A 17,070-nucleotide genomic window follows, 5' to 3' on the forward strand; every position below is an offset into this window, starting at 1 on the left:
GACCCCCGTGGTCTGACTTACATCCCCCCTAGAGAGACACACACACACGAGCGTGCTTGCACCCTTTGCAGTACAGTGATCGGAGGGATGCATAGAGAGAGAGAGAGAGAGAGAGAGAGAATACTTTTCTCCATGCATTCAGTCTGATATGTTTTATTTTAAATTGAGGCGAAGATTTGGGGTGGGTGGTGAAAGATGGGATGAGGAAAGGATGAGGGAGGGAGAGATGATGCGATGAGAACGGAGAGAGAGAAGGCTTTTGAGGAACACCACACAAACACACACAGTGTCAGATGGTTTTAATTTCTGCATGTCTGTCACCCATTCTTCCGTTTATATGACTAATTCCTCTTCTGTGTGACAGAATGAATCTCTCTACTCCAATGGAAATACGGGAACTATGCGACTGTACAGTCACGTTCCCAACAGGCCCTGCTTCATTTACTCTACGGCCACTTTTTCTATCATCAGTGGTGCTCAAACCTCTTCATGTCAAGGACCCCCAAAGTCCTATCTACTTGGCCGAGAGAGAGAGAGACTGACTGAATCATGTTTAATCAACAAAAACAATTCTTAGATTGTCCCAGAGATAACACAATCTTATCAAAATGGCAGTTCTTGGGGGTAAAAGTGAGTCTGTCAGAACAAAACATTGTGTGTGTGTGTGTGTGTGTGTGTGTGTGTGTGTGTGTGTGTGTGTGTGTGTGTGTGTGTGTGTGTGTGTGTGTGTGTGTGTGTGTGTGTGTGTGTGTGTGTGTGTGTGTGTGTGTGTGTGTGTGTGTGTGTGTGTGTGTGTGTGAGTAGTTTCAACAGTTGGTCATGATAGAGATGCTCACACTGCTTGAGAGAGAGGGAGGGAGGGAAGGGAGGGGTGGTAAAGTTATCAGTCCTCCTCTTTTGTCCTTGAGGCTAAAGCCACACTATTGGTTAGGCCGGGGGGCCCCGAGCAGCCTATCAGACTTGAGAGTACAGCGAGGTGACGAGCAGGCAGCCAGTCAGGGTGAGGTTTACTCAGCGGCTGCAGGATCACAGCAAGCAAACTGGCTAATCTGGTCCAACCAGATTCTCTCTCTCCTTCTTTCTCTCTCTGTCTCTCTCTCTATCTCTCGCCATTCATCATTTTCTTTTGCTTGTTTTCCATCTCTAGCTCTTTTCTCACTTCCTCATAAGTAGTTTGAGGTTGGTTACCCCATACCCGACTACTGTATTTCATCGGAGCTTCTCTCTCTCTGTGTCTCTCTCTCTTTCCTTCCCATGTCACTCCCCCTCTCTATCTATCCTCTTACTGCCCTCTCCTCTCTTTTCCACATACACACCCTCTCTACTTTCTCCTCTCCACTCTTCTCCTCTCCTTCAGGCCCCTGCACTTGTCTGTGCCTGTCAACCGGAGTCGGAGCAGCATTCTCTCTCTCTCTCTCTCTCTCACACACACACACACACACACACACACACACACACACACACACACACACACACACACACACACACACACACACACACACACACACACACACACACACACACACACACACACAGAGAGAGAGAGAGGTTACACATGCATTCCTTCGCATACTTTGTGAGTTATTTTTATCTGCAGAGCGTGTTATAGTCCTCTTGATGAGAGAGACCAACATCCTCATTGCGGGGTCAGCATCTTTGTCATAATGTGAGACCTACATCCCTATAGCTGGTTCCCCCGCTTTGGAAACGGGAAGGTCCCGGGTTCGATTCCCACGTGTCAAGTGGTCCCTGAGCATGGCTTGGCTCCTAACTGCTCCCCTGTGGCAGCAGTTATCTGGGTGAAGCTATAATAGGTCTAGTTAGGTTAGGTTTATCAGATGTAGACATTCATTCCTGTTGTAGGAATGTGGTTGGTCGGTAGAACAAAGTGGATGCTGGTTTTTGGGGGACTTACCAGCCGCTGCCGACTAAAACATGGCCTGATACACTCAGCATTTCTGGACACTGCTCTAGTCTCTGTGTGAGTGCATGTGTGTCAGTTGAAAGTCTAATACTGAAAAACAGGAAGGAATACTTGCTGCCTGCCACATGCACAATCCCACAGTCTGTTAGGCAATCCCACAACGAGATGATGCATTGAACTATTAGTTTCCTTTCAAATGCTTAGGGGCATTTCCCTTTTGTGTTTTCACATAGGGGAGATGGATGGTAGGAAAGCGGAGAGGGAGACAGCAGTAGAGACAGACAGTGGGAAAGCTTGCAGGGAGACATTGTAGGAGAGACGGACAGTATGGCAGCTGAGAGGGAGACAGCACAGGAGACACAGCTGAGAGGGGACACAGGAGAGATGTGGGCCTATTTTATGATAGAATGACGGCCCTTCGTTATGACAAGGACCGGCGATTTAGCATCTGGCGTGTAGCATTTGTCCAGCCATTTAGCATACCAAAGTGACAAACAATGCAACGCTGCAAGGACGTTAATTTAGCATCACGTGGCTAGCCGCCGAGTTAGTGAGGCTGTAGTTCAATTAGTGGGTGGCTTAGCGGAGGCTTTTGTGTGATCAACTAATGGAGGGTTGTGATAAATGGTTCTGCTGAAGGAGGTATGGAAGCTCTTATCATCTTAGGATGTCTCTGTCTACATATTCACAATGGTCACAGTTCATTAACCCATACCCATTCAATAAATCCTATCTCCTGTGGTCATATGTTGACTAGATCTCTCCTCTCCTCTCCTCTCCTCTCCTCTCCTCTCCTCTCCTCTCCTCTCCTCTCCTCTCCATTGGCTGACTCCTAATTAGTCTTACCAGTCCCTAAGCTCTTAATCTGCCTCTCTGTCCCCTCCCTCTCCTCTTTCCCCATCCCTCCACCTCTCCATCCATCATCGGCTTTGCAGCTTGTTGCATCCTCTTATCCCTCCCTCCATCCATCTATCCATCCGTTGTACACTAACTTCTTTGTTTTCCTACTCTTTCTACCAATCTACCCTATAGTTCTTTCCCTTCCTTTTCTCACCTCCCCCTCCCTCCCCTCTTACTCACTTTTCCTCCGCCATTCTTTCCTAAACCTCCTAAATGTTTTACCCGTACCACACTTCCTCACTATCCCTTGCTTACTTTTTCTGCCACATGTTACCCCCCCCCCCCCCCCCCCCCAGTTAAGTGTTGGTTGTAACAGATTATCCTCTTTGTGGGCACTGGGCAGCGAGCTGTGCTAATGGCTAATACCTGTGTGTGTGTGTGTGTGTGTGTGTGTGTGTGTGTGTGTGTGTGTGTGTGTGTGTGTGTGTGTGTGTGTGTGTGTGTGTGTGTGTGTGTGTGTGTGTGTGTGTGTGTGTGTGTGTGTGTGTGTGTGTGTGTGTGTGTGAGAGGGGGTTAATTGGGGGCAACAGGGCTACCCAAAGTTCAGAGGAGCATGCTGAACATGGGGTCATCACTGACATCCTATTCTAAGATTTTCAAAAATAGAAGATCATGGTGATGCTTTCTGAGCGTAGTTCTGCTGCCATTGAGCAAGGCACTGTACCGGTCAGGGCTGTCCCAGGTGTGGATGTGTGTGGCTGTGAGGCAGGGAGCGTTACTCAATAATACATTTGATTGTTTTATTTTACTGTTGATTTGCAGTTCTAACCTTTTGTGGTTTAGAGACTGTGGTTTCTCTTAACTGGCCCCTGGTGATTGTATCACCAAATGCACACACACACACACACACACACACACACACACACACACACACACACACACACACACACACACACACACACACACACACACACACACTCCTGAAAGGTTTTACAGGGCTGTTTTGAAGGAAGCCATTGAACTAAAAAAGGGCATGCACTCACTTTTACGTTTAAATAACATTTCTGGTGAACGTGCAGTGGTTCAGTGTAATATATATTAGAATTTTAGACAGCTTGTGTGTACACGTGTGTGTATGCATGTAAAACCACTCTGGTGTGTGTTTGCAGATGCACTGCTAAGCTTTGCATAATGTATTTGTGTATTTGTTGTCTCCTTGCTCATGTTGTCTTTGCACACATGTAAACATACGTATGTTTAATGTATGTGTGTCTGTTGAGGATATGTGTGTGTGTGTGTGTGTGTGTGTGTGTGTGTGTGTGTGTGTGTGTGTGTGTGTGTGTGTGTGTGTGTGTGTGTGTGTGTGTGTGTGTGTGTGTGTGTGTGTGTGTGTGTGTGTGTGTGTGTGTGTGTGTGTGTGTGTGTGTGTGTGTGTAAGGACACTTATAATCTTGCCCTATGTCTCTCTCGTGTATGTCACAGTGTGTGCATGCTCAGACACTTCTTTGTATATATTTATGTGTGTCTGTTAGTTGTGTTACTGACATTGTGTGTCTTTGTGCTCTCCCTCTGCAGTGTGAGGAGTTGTCGCTGAGACAAACACACACACACACAGCCAGGTGGGCCGGCACAACGCAAACCCCGCCCCCCAAGTCCTCCCCAGGGCGACACCCAGCCGTTCGCTAGAGCGTTTGGTTTAGGACGGGTAAATATGACCTCTGACCTCTCGACCGTCACATTCAGTCACTCCATCGCACTGCCTGACCGCGTCTATCTATCCATCTGTCTGTCTGTCTGTTTGCCCATCCAACTGTCTTGTCTGTCTGTCTGTCTGTCTATCAGTCTGTCAATCCATCTGTCTCCCCTATCTCTCTGTCTGTTTGCCCATCCAACTGTCTGTCTGTCTGTCTAGTCTGTCAATCCATATCTGTCTGTCTCATTCTGTCTTGTTGTCTGACTATCTTGTCTGTCTGTCCGTTTCATTATTTTTAGGGATACACCAATATATCGGACACATGATTTCCGCTTCGGACGATATTTGATGTTATTGGTCAATATCGGCATCGTCAAATAAAGCTGATATTAACCGATGGCAGTAGCCTATATCTATCTGTTGTGGATAAGCATACATTTTGCACTGGCTATGTTGGTGTGTTGCTCAGAATCGACAACCTACCAAGCTGTAGATTCTGAGCAGTTATTATGAAGATATATGTGTTCCCTGGCACAGAAAGGGGAAATAATAACACCAAAAACAAAATGAGCATCGGTATCAGTATCGGCTATCGTCTAAATTGTTATTTTAAACATCGTTATCGGCCAAAAATCTCCATATCGGTGTGTCCCTAACTTATTTTTTTTGTCTTTCTTTCTCTTCTTCCATCACCTTTCTCCGATCGTATCGCATCCCGCCGATCTGTTTAGCCCCGCCCACTAAAAGACACTCATCTTCCATTCTTTCACATCATCGTCATGCCATTCGTCCAGCATGTCCAACTCCTCCCTTTTTTCTCCGTTCCTCCAATCCTTCTGTTGTTTGCTCTTCTTTTCCGAAGCACCCCCCCCCACCACCACCACCATTCGCTTCCCGCCCTCTTTTTCTGAAAGCATCGTTTAAAGACCAGTTGAATCGGAACCTGTTTCTTTCTCCTCTCTTGTGATGAAATGCATCCCAGCTTCAGATCAACAACAACGTCTCACAGTGTCCCTCATCTTTCTGTCATAAAAACATCTTCATCACTAGTCTGACCGCCATGTTGGCATTCCTATCCTGTCTCTCTCTCTCTGTCTGTCTGTCTGTCTGTCTGTCTGTCTGTCTGTCTGTCTCTCTCTCTCTCTCTCTCTCTCTCTCTCTCTCTCTGTCTCTTGAAATAATATATTCCTTTATGTATTTTCATGTAGGGGGGAAAAAAAGAGGGGATATTTACTCGTGGCCCATAGAAATTGGTCTGCGACCCAAACATGGGTCCCGACCCACTGTTTGGGGAACAGTGGTTTAGACTGACTGACCTCAGTGCATTCTTAAGGCCTCCATACATACTGTACATACGTTGCACCATGCATGGCATGCTGTCCCAGCGCGCCTCCCTCGAGACCTGCTCTCCTCTGCTATGCTCCATGTGTCCCTGCAGGGCTGAGTGGCCCTCTGCCCTTAACCAGTGGTGGAGAAAGTACTCACATTACATCAACACTGCAATGTAGAATTACTCTGTTACAAGTAAAAGTCCGGAGTTCAAAATTTACTCGAGTAAAAGTACAATGGTATTGGTATCAAAGTGTACTTAAAGTACCAAAAGTAGAATGTCCCATTTCACAAGTGTTCAAATGTAAAAAAGAATCATTTGAAAATAGCAGATCTACAAGCTTGTAGATCTGCTATTTTCAAATGGCCGAAGCGTACAGTATATAGGACTGAAGGGGTTAATGTATGTTTTGCAATAATAATCAAACGAAAGTTTTCAAATAATTGTAGTGGCGTAAAACTACAATATTTGCTTCTGAAATGAGTAAAAGTATTGTACTTGGCCGGGGGGAGAGTACAATTGTGGGCTTTCTAGTACTAAATAATACCAGTAAGATGCCTAAGGGTCGCGCATGAAGGAATTCGCCCAGGACAGAATTCATTTGCAAGTGTGATTTGAGTTGCAGTTGGTTGTTTAAGTTGGACAAAATGGGGACAAAATATTTTCCCAAAACTGCCCATATACTGTATGGACAGGTGATGTCACAACAGGTGATGTCACAACATGTCAGCCATAGACATTGAGGTCAGCTATAGACATTGAGGTGTTACTCACGGAGACGTTACGGACAAGATACAGACAAGATGTGACGGTTTTTCATAGTTAATTGCGACCTACAGTACGGTCGCAAGTTCTCGCAACAACAATACCACGGAATTATGACTTAGTAAAACATGTACCTGTTAGGTCTAATGTAGATTGGTAGACTAGATCATTAGCCTGTAATTATTATTTGATGTGGATCAAATGGACTTTTCCCCCGGTGGACCATGAGGTCTGTACATCAAGACAAATGCCCCCTCTTTTTACTCCTTTGGTGCTGGTGCGTAAGCGTTACGTGGCACACGCTCCACGTGAATGTGGTTCATTTCAATGTGATCGGGGTGAAATAATCCCCCAGCTATTTGAGTTCAGAACCTGTTTTGGAGGAGGGCTGGGTGGCCTCGAGCAGGGGAGACAGACACACGGAGACAGGCAAGACAGACAGACAGACAGACAGACAGATGAAAAGAAAGACAATTTGTTTATAGTATGCTGTAAATGATGGACTTTATATTATGTACAGTATATGTCAGTGAGGGATGGGTATGTGTGAATAGATGCAGAGTTTGCAGAGAGAGAGGGAGAGGGAGAGAGCGAGAGAGCTCATCGGAGAGTGGAGGAATCTCACTTCTCATTGGCTGAAAGCTGGCAGACATTTTCCATAGCCACACTGTTCAGTGGTTGGCTGAGACACTCTCCTCCCCTCTCTTCTCTTCTCTTCTCTTCTCTTCTCTTCTCTTCTCTTCTCTTCTCTCTCATTCTGTACTGTATGGAGTTGTCAAGCTGTTGATGCTATCTCAACACTTTATCACATCGGGTCTAAACTCCATTGGGGGTGTGTGTGTGGTGATCGCCTTAGGATGGACACACACACACACACACACACACACACACACACACACACACACACACACACACACACACACACACACACACACACACACACACACACACACACACACACACACACAGTCTGAAAGATCTGATGATGCAACAGGCTGGGGGTGGGGGGTGGTTAGAGAAGAAAAGAGTGTCTTCCATCTCTCTTGTTCACAGTATACAAGTTAACTGAAAGTACACACACACATTCACACGCACACACAGCTAATAAGTACCTCTCGCTCTCTCTCTCTTTCTCTCTCTACTGCACCTCTGTAAACATAGAGCAACATCGATAGTTTGACCTTTGCATGGACTGAGGAGAGAGAGAGAGAGAAAAGGGTGGGGAGAGAGGAAGAGAGAAGAGAGAGAAAAACAGAAAGTCAACCAGCCTACCTGTTGCACGTGTGTGTGCGTGTGTTCGAGTGGGTGTTTTTTCGGTGTGTGTATTATGAGTAACAAGTTAGGGCAAAGTACTGTGAGTAAACGGGGGAAGGGAGGGAGGGCTGGAGGATGGGTGCTGGCAGCTGAGTGTGAGAGCGAAGGAGGGAGGAGGAGAGGAGGGGGGGGGGGTGGGGTAAACCTCTCACCCATCCTGACTACTGCTGGAGAGAGATTCTCATCAATCAAACACACACACACACACACACACACACACACACACACACACACACACACACACACACACACAGACGTTTGTATTACAGTACTTGTGAGGACATCGGCGTCGATAAAAAACAAACAAAAAAAGAACATATTTTTTTTTACCTTAAACCTGAAGCCAAAGAATGGCAGATCTACAAGCTGACAATGTCGACAGACGGCCTATTTTTATGTGCAGGACAACGGCGCAAATCATGCATTACTGCAACCCGAAAACCTAACCTCTAAATGTCTAATCCTATGTATATTTAACCACAACCTGGATCTTTAACAAACTTTTTTTTAACCATAAATCAATAAATAGATCAACCATCTTTCTTGTGAGAAGCAGGAAAATGGTCCTCACAGCGTCTTTTTCCTCCTACTATACTTGTGGGGACATTGACTCCTAATAATTACACGTACACACACACACACACACACACACACACACACACACACACACACACACACACACACACACACACACACACACACACACAGGGAAGTGGTGAAGTGCTCTCTTGTGACTAGGCAGTGAGTGTTTCCTGTTGTGATGGAGAGAGGGATAGATGCAGGGTGAGGGAGATGGGGGAGTGAGAGAGACAGGAAAGAAGAGGTAGATGGAGAGACTGGGAGAGAGATGGCTACACTTGCTACCGATGTTTCCTGTCGAGATTGGCAGATTTCGCCCAGGTTCTTTCACCTCACTCAAGTCACTCTGTCTGCTGACCTCACTCGGCAACGAAATAAAATAAACAAAAATAAAACAATTCACAGGAGGCAAGCAGTGATCACCTTATGATGTGCACTGCAATGTAGTTTCAAATGCATTGTATTGCAGGTGCTTTTTGAGAGTGAAAAAATAAGAAGACACCTGTGACGTGTGTGATCTGGGCAGCTTGCCCCAGGAAATGTGCCAATCTCAACAGGAAACAAAGGGAGCAGCACGACTTGTTTAAGCTGAGGGCAGTTAGCCTAGATGTTAACATGGTGCCTTATTCCTGATGGCTTCAGATGCTGTATGTGTTAGTGTCTGAAGTCACTTGGACGCTAACATAACTCCTTATTCCTGGTGGAGCAAAGTTAGGTGTGTGTGTGTGTGTGTGTGTGTGTGTGTGTGTGTGTGTGTGTGTGTGTGTGTGTGTGTGTGTGTGTGTGTGTGTGTGTGTGTGTGTGTGTGTGTGTGTGTGTGTGTGTGTGTGTGTGTGTGTGTGTGTGTGTGTGTGTGTGTGTGTGTGTGTGTGTGTGTGTGTGTGTGTGTGTGCTTAAAGAGACAGACAGAGGCCAACAGACAGTGAAGGTAATAAATAGGCAACATATGGTCACCGGTTCTGAACATCCTCCCACCCCTCCATCTCTGTTCCCTAAAACACACACACACACACACACACACACACACACACTGAACACCCTCTCGCTAAATGCAGCGAAAAAGATGGCGTTAGGAGAACGTAGAAAGTGAGATAATGATTTATGTGAGAAGAGGATAGGGGGAGGAATTGAGATAAATAGATGCAGAGATGAGCCCAATGTATGCTCTGTTGCGCAGGCCGAAAATAGCCGACCTACAAGCTCACAACAACACAGCACAAATTCGGCGTGTTTGTGGCTGTTTTCAGCCACGCGATGCTGTCATTCAACGAAGTATAAATCAGGATATAAGCAGATGGAGAGAGAGACGGTTGTGTCTGCAGACAAATGCAGATGAATGTGGGGGTCTTTGAAATGAAACTTCGAAAACCACTGGATTTAACAACATTAGGAAGGAAAGGGGCGCAGGTGCCACAGTCAGTAGCGATGTCGCCTCATAGCTGGAAGGTCCCAGGTTCGATTACCGGCGGGGACGCTGTAGGCTCTGGGGGGAATACCCCTAGGTGGGATGTGGAGTGTGCATGTTCACTCTGTGTCCCCTGGGGTAGGTAGGTACCCTTGCAAAATACATGCAGTAATCCTGGTCTCTATACTGTCAGGTTTAAGTTTAAAGTAGCCAATAAGCAACATGTTTGCATTTAAATCACATAGCTTGATTCAAAAACAAAACGTATCCGCCTGTTTCCGCGAGAATTTACTGTAGCATTATCTGTGGGACACTTCGGTTAACAGCAGAATTACAAGCTCACGTCGCGTCGCAGATGCAACCGTTGTGAGCTTGTAGATCACACTCGGCTGCGGCGCCGTAAGCTGCCGCACACCTTCTGCGCAATGCACGATGGAAAGTTGTGGATACAAAGTAGCATGTTTAAAAACATCACTGGTTCTATTCCCTGGAGTATTCTGGGATCAGGATTTACAGGGCATTGTTGCCAGGTTGGTTGATGTTGCTGATGTGAATGGTTGCAACTTGCCAGGTCAGGAATGTAGCTGAGGTTGAAAACAAGTAGTTTTTCTTTGCCACAAAAACATTGTTCTGTATTCTATTGTATTTCTATCACATTAGTTTGTCTCTGTATAACTTTAATCTTGTGCAGCCTTCATGTGTAATTTATTTTGACATAGATTTTATGAGTATGACATTTGTTTGACAAATGTAAAAGCTGTTTTAAAGTATAGCGTAACGTGTGTGGGGGTGTTGTGGAGTAGAGGAGAGCGAGAGAGAGAGAGAGAGAGAGAGAGAGGTGAGCAAAGCGAGTAAAGAGGAATAGAAGATGAGAGAGGGAGAAGGGAAGCGGGAGCTGTAAACTTTGGTTGCAGTACTTTGGCACTGAGAGACAACTTTTCCATCTCATGCACACACAAGCACACACACACACACACACTCACTCACTCACTCACTCCGCATTGCTCCCAGGCATTTGAATTGTGACCCTTTTTTACAAGGATGTGCGAGAATTTCAGGATGTCAGGACTTTGTGTGTGCGTGCGTGCATGCGTGTGTGCCTGTGTGTGTGTCAGAGGGGGTGTCAGAGTGAGAATGACGGCTGGGAACAGATGTAGTAACATCAGCCACTAACTACACAAAGAGTGTGTGTGTGTGTGTGTGTGTGTGTGTGTGTGTGTGTGTGTGTGTGTGTGTGTGTGTGTGTGTGTGTGTGTGTGTGTGTGTGTGTGTGTGTGTGTGTGTGTGTGTGTGTGTGTGTGTGTGTGTGTGTGTGTGTGTGTGTGTGTGTGTGTGTGTGTGTGTGTGTGTGAGTGTGTGTCATAAACATGTCCTGTAACATCACAAGGTTGACCATTTCACTGTATTCATCCTCTGTATTCTGAGTATCCTCTTCTCTTCTCTTTTCCTCTCCTCTGCTTTCCGCCATCTGTTGCCGTTCATTTTAGCAGGCTGTAAAAAGTGCTGCCCCAGCACTCAGCCAATCACAATGTGTTTGCGTGTGCGCGTGCGCTGAAGACGGGTGATGCAAGGCTAATGAAGCTCAGGAGCTTAGCTTGAAATCTGTAGCTGCCTCTGTTGAGTGCATACTTATGAGTGTGCGTGTGCGACTGTGCGCGCATGTTCTTTTTTTCCCGGGACCCCATGTATCACTGCTGTGACACCACAAGCTGTAACATGGCTGTGGCAGGTGCACTGACACACACACTCACGCACACGCACGAGCACAGCCAGTTGTCACCAGTCACTCCCAAGCACTCGGCTCAGTTCTCCACTCATCCTCTCCTCTTTTGGTCTCTCCATCTCTCTTCCTGTCTTCACGCCCAGTTGTCAGTGAAGGCATTCTGCTGACCGTTGCCCCTGTCGTATAAACATCAAAGTGCACACACACCGCTGAAGCCTCACACCAGGTTCACACATCAATCAGTCCATTACATCCATGCCTCATTTGTCAATTAACCTCTTAGGCCCCTATTATACATTGTTATATTAGCTCATTTTGAAAGCAAAAAAACTAAAATTTAAAACATGGATCTTGGTCCAGCATTTTGAAATATTAGCTACAGACACACACACACACACACACACACACACACACACACACACACACACACACACACACACACACACACACACACACACACACACACACACACACACACACACACACACACACATAGATGGCTATCCTTCACTTCTTTCTAATATTTTCAATTCTCCTTTATTTTTTCCAATGTCTCTTTCTTTAAAACTGTCAGTGTTTTCTTTAAACACTGACTACTGCTTCTTCCTCATGGCCAGTGTTTTTCTTTATGGATGTGGAATGTCTCTCTCTCACAAACACACACACACACACACACACACACACACACACACACACACACACACACACACACACGCTCGCATGCACACACATTCAGTAGGAGGAAGTGGCCAGCGCTGGAGAGTTACTTCCTGTGGGGGCTGTGAAGCAGGAAACTGTAATTACCTCCCCTCTACTCTTCTGTCCTCTCCTTTCTTCTCCCCTCCTCTTCTCTCCTCTCCTCGACATGAATCTTGAAAGCAAAATGATAGTCACTCTCTTCTTTCTCTTTCTCTTTCTCTCCCTCCCTCTCTCTCTCTCTCTCTCTCTCTCGTTCTCTCTCTCTCTCTCTCTCTCTCTCTCTCTCTCTCTCTCTCTCTCTCTCTCTCTCTCTCTGTGTCATGTTAGTGACAGGTGTTAGAACTATAAAGCATGCATCACCTCTTGTCCACTTGGCTCAGAGCCAGGCTTGCACTTTGTCCTCTGTGCTGAGCTGAAGGTCAGAGTACTTCAACCTCTCACCCCTGTGTCGCTCCACTGTGACCAGCCTCCGTTTAGATAATATCACTTTATTTGGATTTGACTACATTGCTATAGGCATTGCTATAGGCAACCATTGTCCAATTATTTTGTAAACTTTTATTTCACCAAGAGTAAACCTTTAAAAACTTTTCTGTAACCCCAAAAGTCCTTTGAGTTCAGTGGATTCTTTCTTAGTGAGGGGATTAAGGGGATCAAATGCTAATTTCGTGCAATTTTGACTTAAAGCGCGAAATTTTGCACAGATGTAGCCCAGGGCTTGCTCTAATGATTTAGCTAAGGCGCCCAAGTCTGCGACCTTCTGGGTCGCCACAGCGGCCAAATCAAGTTGGGCTCCCATTGACTTTCTATACAGGAGGAAAATACCCAGAATTACTTTTTTTTTCTGGGTATTTAAGGAGGATCTGAGGGGTCTAACTAGGGGTTTGTCATCATGCTGAATCCATTGCAGGCATTTGTTTTGCACAAAAAAACATTCTGTGGGCTAGAAATGGCCTCAGAAAAAAATACACGTATGGGTGCGTTTTCATGTTAGTCGGAGGCCTTAGGGTTTTTTTTCTCGTGCTAATCAGTCTAAAAGTTCAAAATTTTGCACAGATGTAGCTCAGGGCATGCTCTAATGATTTAGCTAGGGCGCCCGAGTCTGCGACCTTCGGGGTCGCCACAGCACCAACAAAACTCTGAAAAGTGATGACTCATCACTTTTCATCACTAAAGTCGATGGGAGCCTAACTTGATTTGGCCGCTGTGGCGACCCCGAATGTTGCAAACTCGGGCGCCCTAGCTAAATCATTAGAGCATGCCCTGAGCTACATCTGTGCAAAATTTTGAACTTTTAGACTGATTAGCACGAGAAAAAAAAACCCTAAGACCTCTGACTAACATGAAAATGCACCCATACGTGTATTGTTTTCTGAGGCCATTTCTAGCCCACAGAATGTTTTTTGTGCGAAACAAATGCCTGCAATGGATTCAGCATGATGACAAACTCCTAGTTAGACCCCTCAGATCTTCCTTAAATACCCAGAAAAAAAAGTAATTCTGGGTATTTTCCTCCTGTATAGAAAGTCAATGGGAGCCCAACTTGATTTGGCTGCTGTGGCGACCCCGAAGGTCGCAGACTCGGGCGCCCTAGCTAAATCATTAGAGCAAGCCCTGGGCTACATCTGTGCGAAATTTCGCGCTTTAAGTCAAAATTGCACGAAATTAGCATTTGCTCCCCTTAATCCCCTCACTATCTGTAACCTTTTCTGAAAACTCATGTAAAACCCCAAAAGTCCATTGAGTTCAAAGGACTTTAAACTATATATATATATATATATATATATATATATATATATATATATATATGTTACAGGGTAACTGGGTAACTCAGGGAGACTGTGGTAAGAGCGCTCGTTTTGTAGTTCACCACACACTAATCACCACCAGATGGCGACGCAGCCATTCAATAGTGAAGGCGCTGACGTCACTCGTTTGCGACTCTCTTTCTTTATTTACTAGCCTAGCCTAGCCTAGCCTAGCCTAGCCTAGCTTAGCCATTAGCTCCATTGTAGTCACTTGGACAGGGCGTTTATCGTGGATAAATATAACGATTGCATTCACCACGGCTTCGTAACTCGCGCGGCGCTCCGCCGGCCACGCGGCCCTGGCCCGCTCTTCGCGGCCACTCGCGCCTGCGGCGCTCGGGGGCGAAGAGCAGGACCAAGGTCCGCTGGCCTTCGCGCCGCTTGCAATGTCGTGGACAATCGAGTGGCTCCGCCTGGAGGACGTTGTTGTGGCGACCGCTTGTTCCGCCCTGTGCGGCACGGCAAGCGCTCCGTTTCTCTAATTCTCTGAGACGCAAAAAAACCGTGACATATATATATATATATATATATATATATATATATATATATAAAAATGAACTGTGGTGGCAGTGGGACTGGGCTTCATGTTGGTACAGATTAAAATGGCTATTCATAAATAATAACAATGATAACTGTGTGTTCTGCAGTGATGGAGAGTGCAATAGATGAGCAGAGAGAAGGGGGAGGAGCCAGCACTGAAGTGAACGACGGAGAGGCGGAGCTTACCGAGGAGAACACACACAACAACCTCAAAGGTATTTACGCACGCACGCGCACACACACACAGACGCACAACCCCATGGTCGGCGGTCACTGAGCTAAATATTGGATCCGATCGTTACAAGCGCCACACAATATTCCCCAAATGGTCATACTAAAATGGCTTTTTTCAGAGAGACAAATCAACATGTCAAAGTGTTCTTGGACAAAGACACTGAACCCCACATTTCCTCCAATGAGTCGGTCGGTGTCAGCTTGCCACTGTCTATTGGTGTGTGAATGTGGGAAGTGAGGACGCTGGCGTCGACTGTTCGCCGCTTCACCTCTCCCAATGTATGAATGAATGGACCATTGTAAAGTGCTTTGAGTACTTAGAAAAGTGCTATAATAATGCAATTCATTATAAAAATGCAATTAATTTGGTTCCATCTCCTCCAACAGGAACCAGTAATGGAGTGATGGACGGCGAGGAGGAGGAGGAGGAGCTAAACGGAGACGCAGTAGAAGGAAGAGGCGGAGGAGGAGGTGTGGAGAGTGAAGGAGGAGGCGGCGACCTCTCCTCCATCAACGCCATGATGTCAGCGGTGATGTCAGCGGCGGGAACCATTAACGGAGGTGGGCCTGGAGTTGACTCCGCCCACACCCCTTCCTCTGGCCCCTCCCCCAGGTAATTAACTACACAAATTAACTTTATATCTCTCGATTTGTAGCGATCTGTGCTCGAGGAAAGTCATGTTTTCAATGCACTTCCTGGTGTACAGATGAAATGTTACTCAATTAGTGTAAATATCATTTTAATATTCGTTATAATAGTTGCAACATACGTTTACCATAGGTCAAGATGTGACAAGGTGTCTTTGTAGATTTACTATGTTCACTAATGTTGACAAATTCCATATTTTTGAGGATTTTACCCCTTCTTTTAGTTTTTAGTTTTTACATTTATTGTTTATTGTACACATATATTAAACACAAGAAAAACGAATTTTCTATAAAACATAAATCTGAATGTGAAACATGCTTTGTAAAGCACCATCTAGATTAGATAGAAGGGACTACAATTTAGAAGGTACTGCAATGCCCATGATTCCATATTCTGTTGAAAAGCATCGGTGTCCACATCTCTTATCCATTTCCTGTGCTCTACACTTAGCCCCTCCCCTAACAAGACGGCGGGCACACCCACGAGAACACCCACTGCCAGCCGCAATGCACGACGCAATCAGGTACATGCACACAAGCACGCACACTCATGCACCCCACACACACACACAGAGGGAGGAGTCTGTTACAAAAGTCATGTCATGTTTGTGTGAATGACTCACAGTTAGGACGCCACACACACACACACACACACACACACACACACACACACACACACACACACACACACACACACACACACACACACACACACACAAACACAGAGAGAGAGAGACAGAGAGAGAGAGAGAGAGAGAGAGAGAGAGAGAGAGAGAGAGAGTTTACGTTTACTACGTGACTGAAGGAGACTGCAGGCTTAAGTGTAAATGAATGAAGTGATGTAATGATGAACGGATGGAGTAATAAAATATTGCATGAGTAAATTAACAAATGAATGAATATTTATCATATGACATTGCTGCCATTGTGTAGGACCCAAATAGTGAACATTTTATAATAACATATTTTGTATAGGTTATGGCTTTATATTTTTCAGGAAATACCTGTAGTTGTAAACAACTGGTAAATGTTTGTAAAAGCAGTTCAGTGTAATGATCCAACCTCACTGAGACAAACTCCTCACAAATATTACTGATCATGACACAGTCTAAAGGTATGCACACACTTCAAGATAATCAGGGGTATTTGGGGTACAGATCTGGTACAGAATGCCCCTCCTTACAATCGGGGTGGAGGAAGGTTCTCTACCTCAGTTTAGATCTAGGGCGATTATTAGGCAAGAATCGATTATGTTCTCTACCTCAGTTTAGATCTAGGGCGATTATTAGGCAAGAATCGATTATGATGTAGTTTGACGATCACCGATCATTTTCAAACATGTTCGATACTTATCTGGATCGCTAAAGAACGTAGTTATTGTCCCCAATTGTTTTTTTTTTTTTTTTTTTTTTTTCCCCGGATTAATCTGATTTAATTGCAATCGATGCCCGTCCATCTACATGTGACACATGTTATAATTTACATAAGCGTTTTAATGTTTAACGGAACAACTAATTTATGAACCACTTTAAACGTGGTATCCCTATTTTGGGAATAACATTTTCTCT

At 45.4% G+C, this 17,070-nt stretch overlaps 1 protein-coding gene across 4 annotated transcripts in view; it reads left to right on the forward strand.

Moving 5' to 3' along the window:
- The window catches only part of LOC308306992 (ras-responsive element-binding protein 1-like), an 80,909-nt gene that overhangs the window by 34,590 nt on the left and 29,249 nt on the right, over positions 1–17,070 (forward strand). For all 4 annotated transcript variants that reach the window (XM_080752052.1, XM_080752055.1, XM_080752054.1 and 1 more), the window contains exons 2-5: positions 4,340–4,469; positions 14,728–14,835; positions 15,242–15,467; positions 15,954–16,026. In XM_080752052.1, coding sequence (XP_080608178.1) covers positions 14,730–14,835; positions 15,242–15,467; positions 15,954–16,026 — 405 coding nt within the window. In that variant the 5' untranslated portion in view covers positions 4,340–4,469; positions 14,728–14,729. The remainder of the gene's footprint in view (positions 1–4,339; positions 4,470–14,727; positions 14,836–15,241; positions 15,468–15,953; positions 16,027–17,070) is intronic.

Source organism: Nannobrachium achirus, assembly GCF_963921795.1.
Source record: "Nannobrachium achirus genome assembly, chromosome: 21".
Taxonomy (NCBI): domain Eukaryota; kingdom Metazoa; phylum Chordata; class Actinopteri; order Myctophiformes; family Myctophidae; genus Nannobrachium; species Nannobrachium achirus.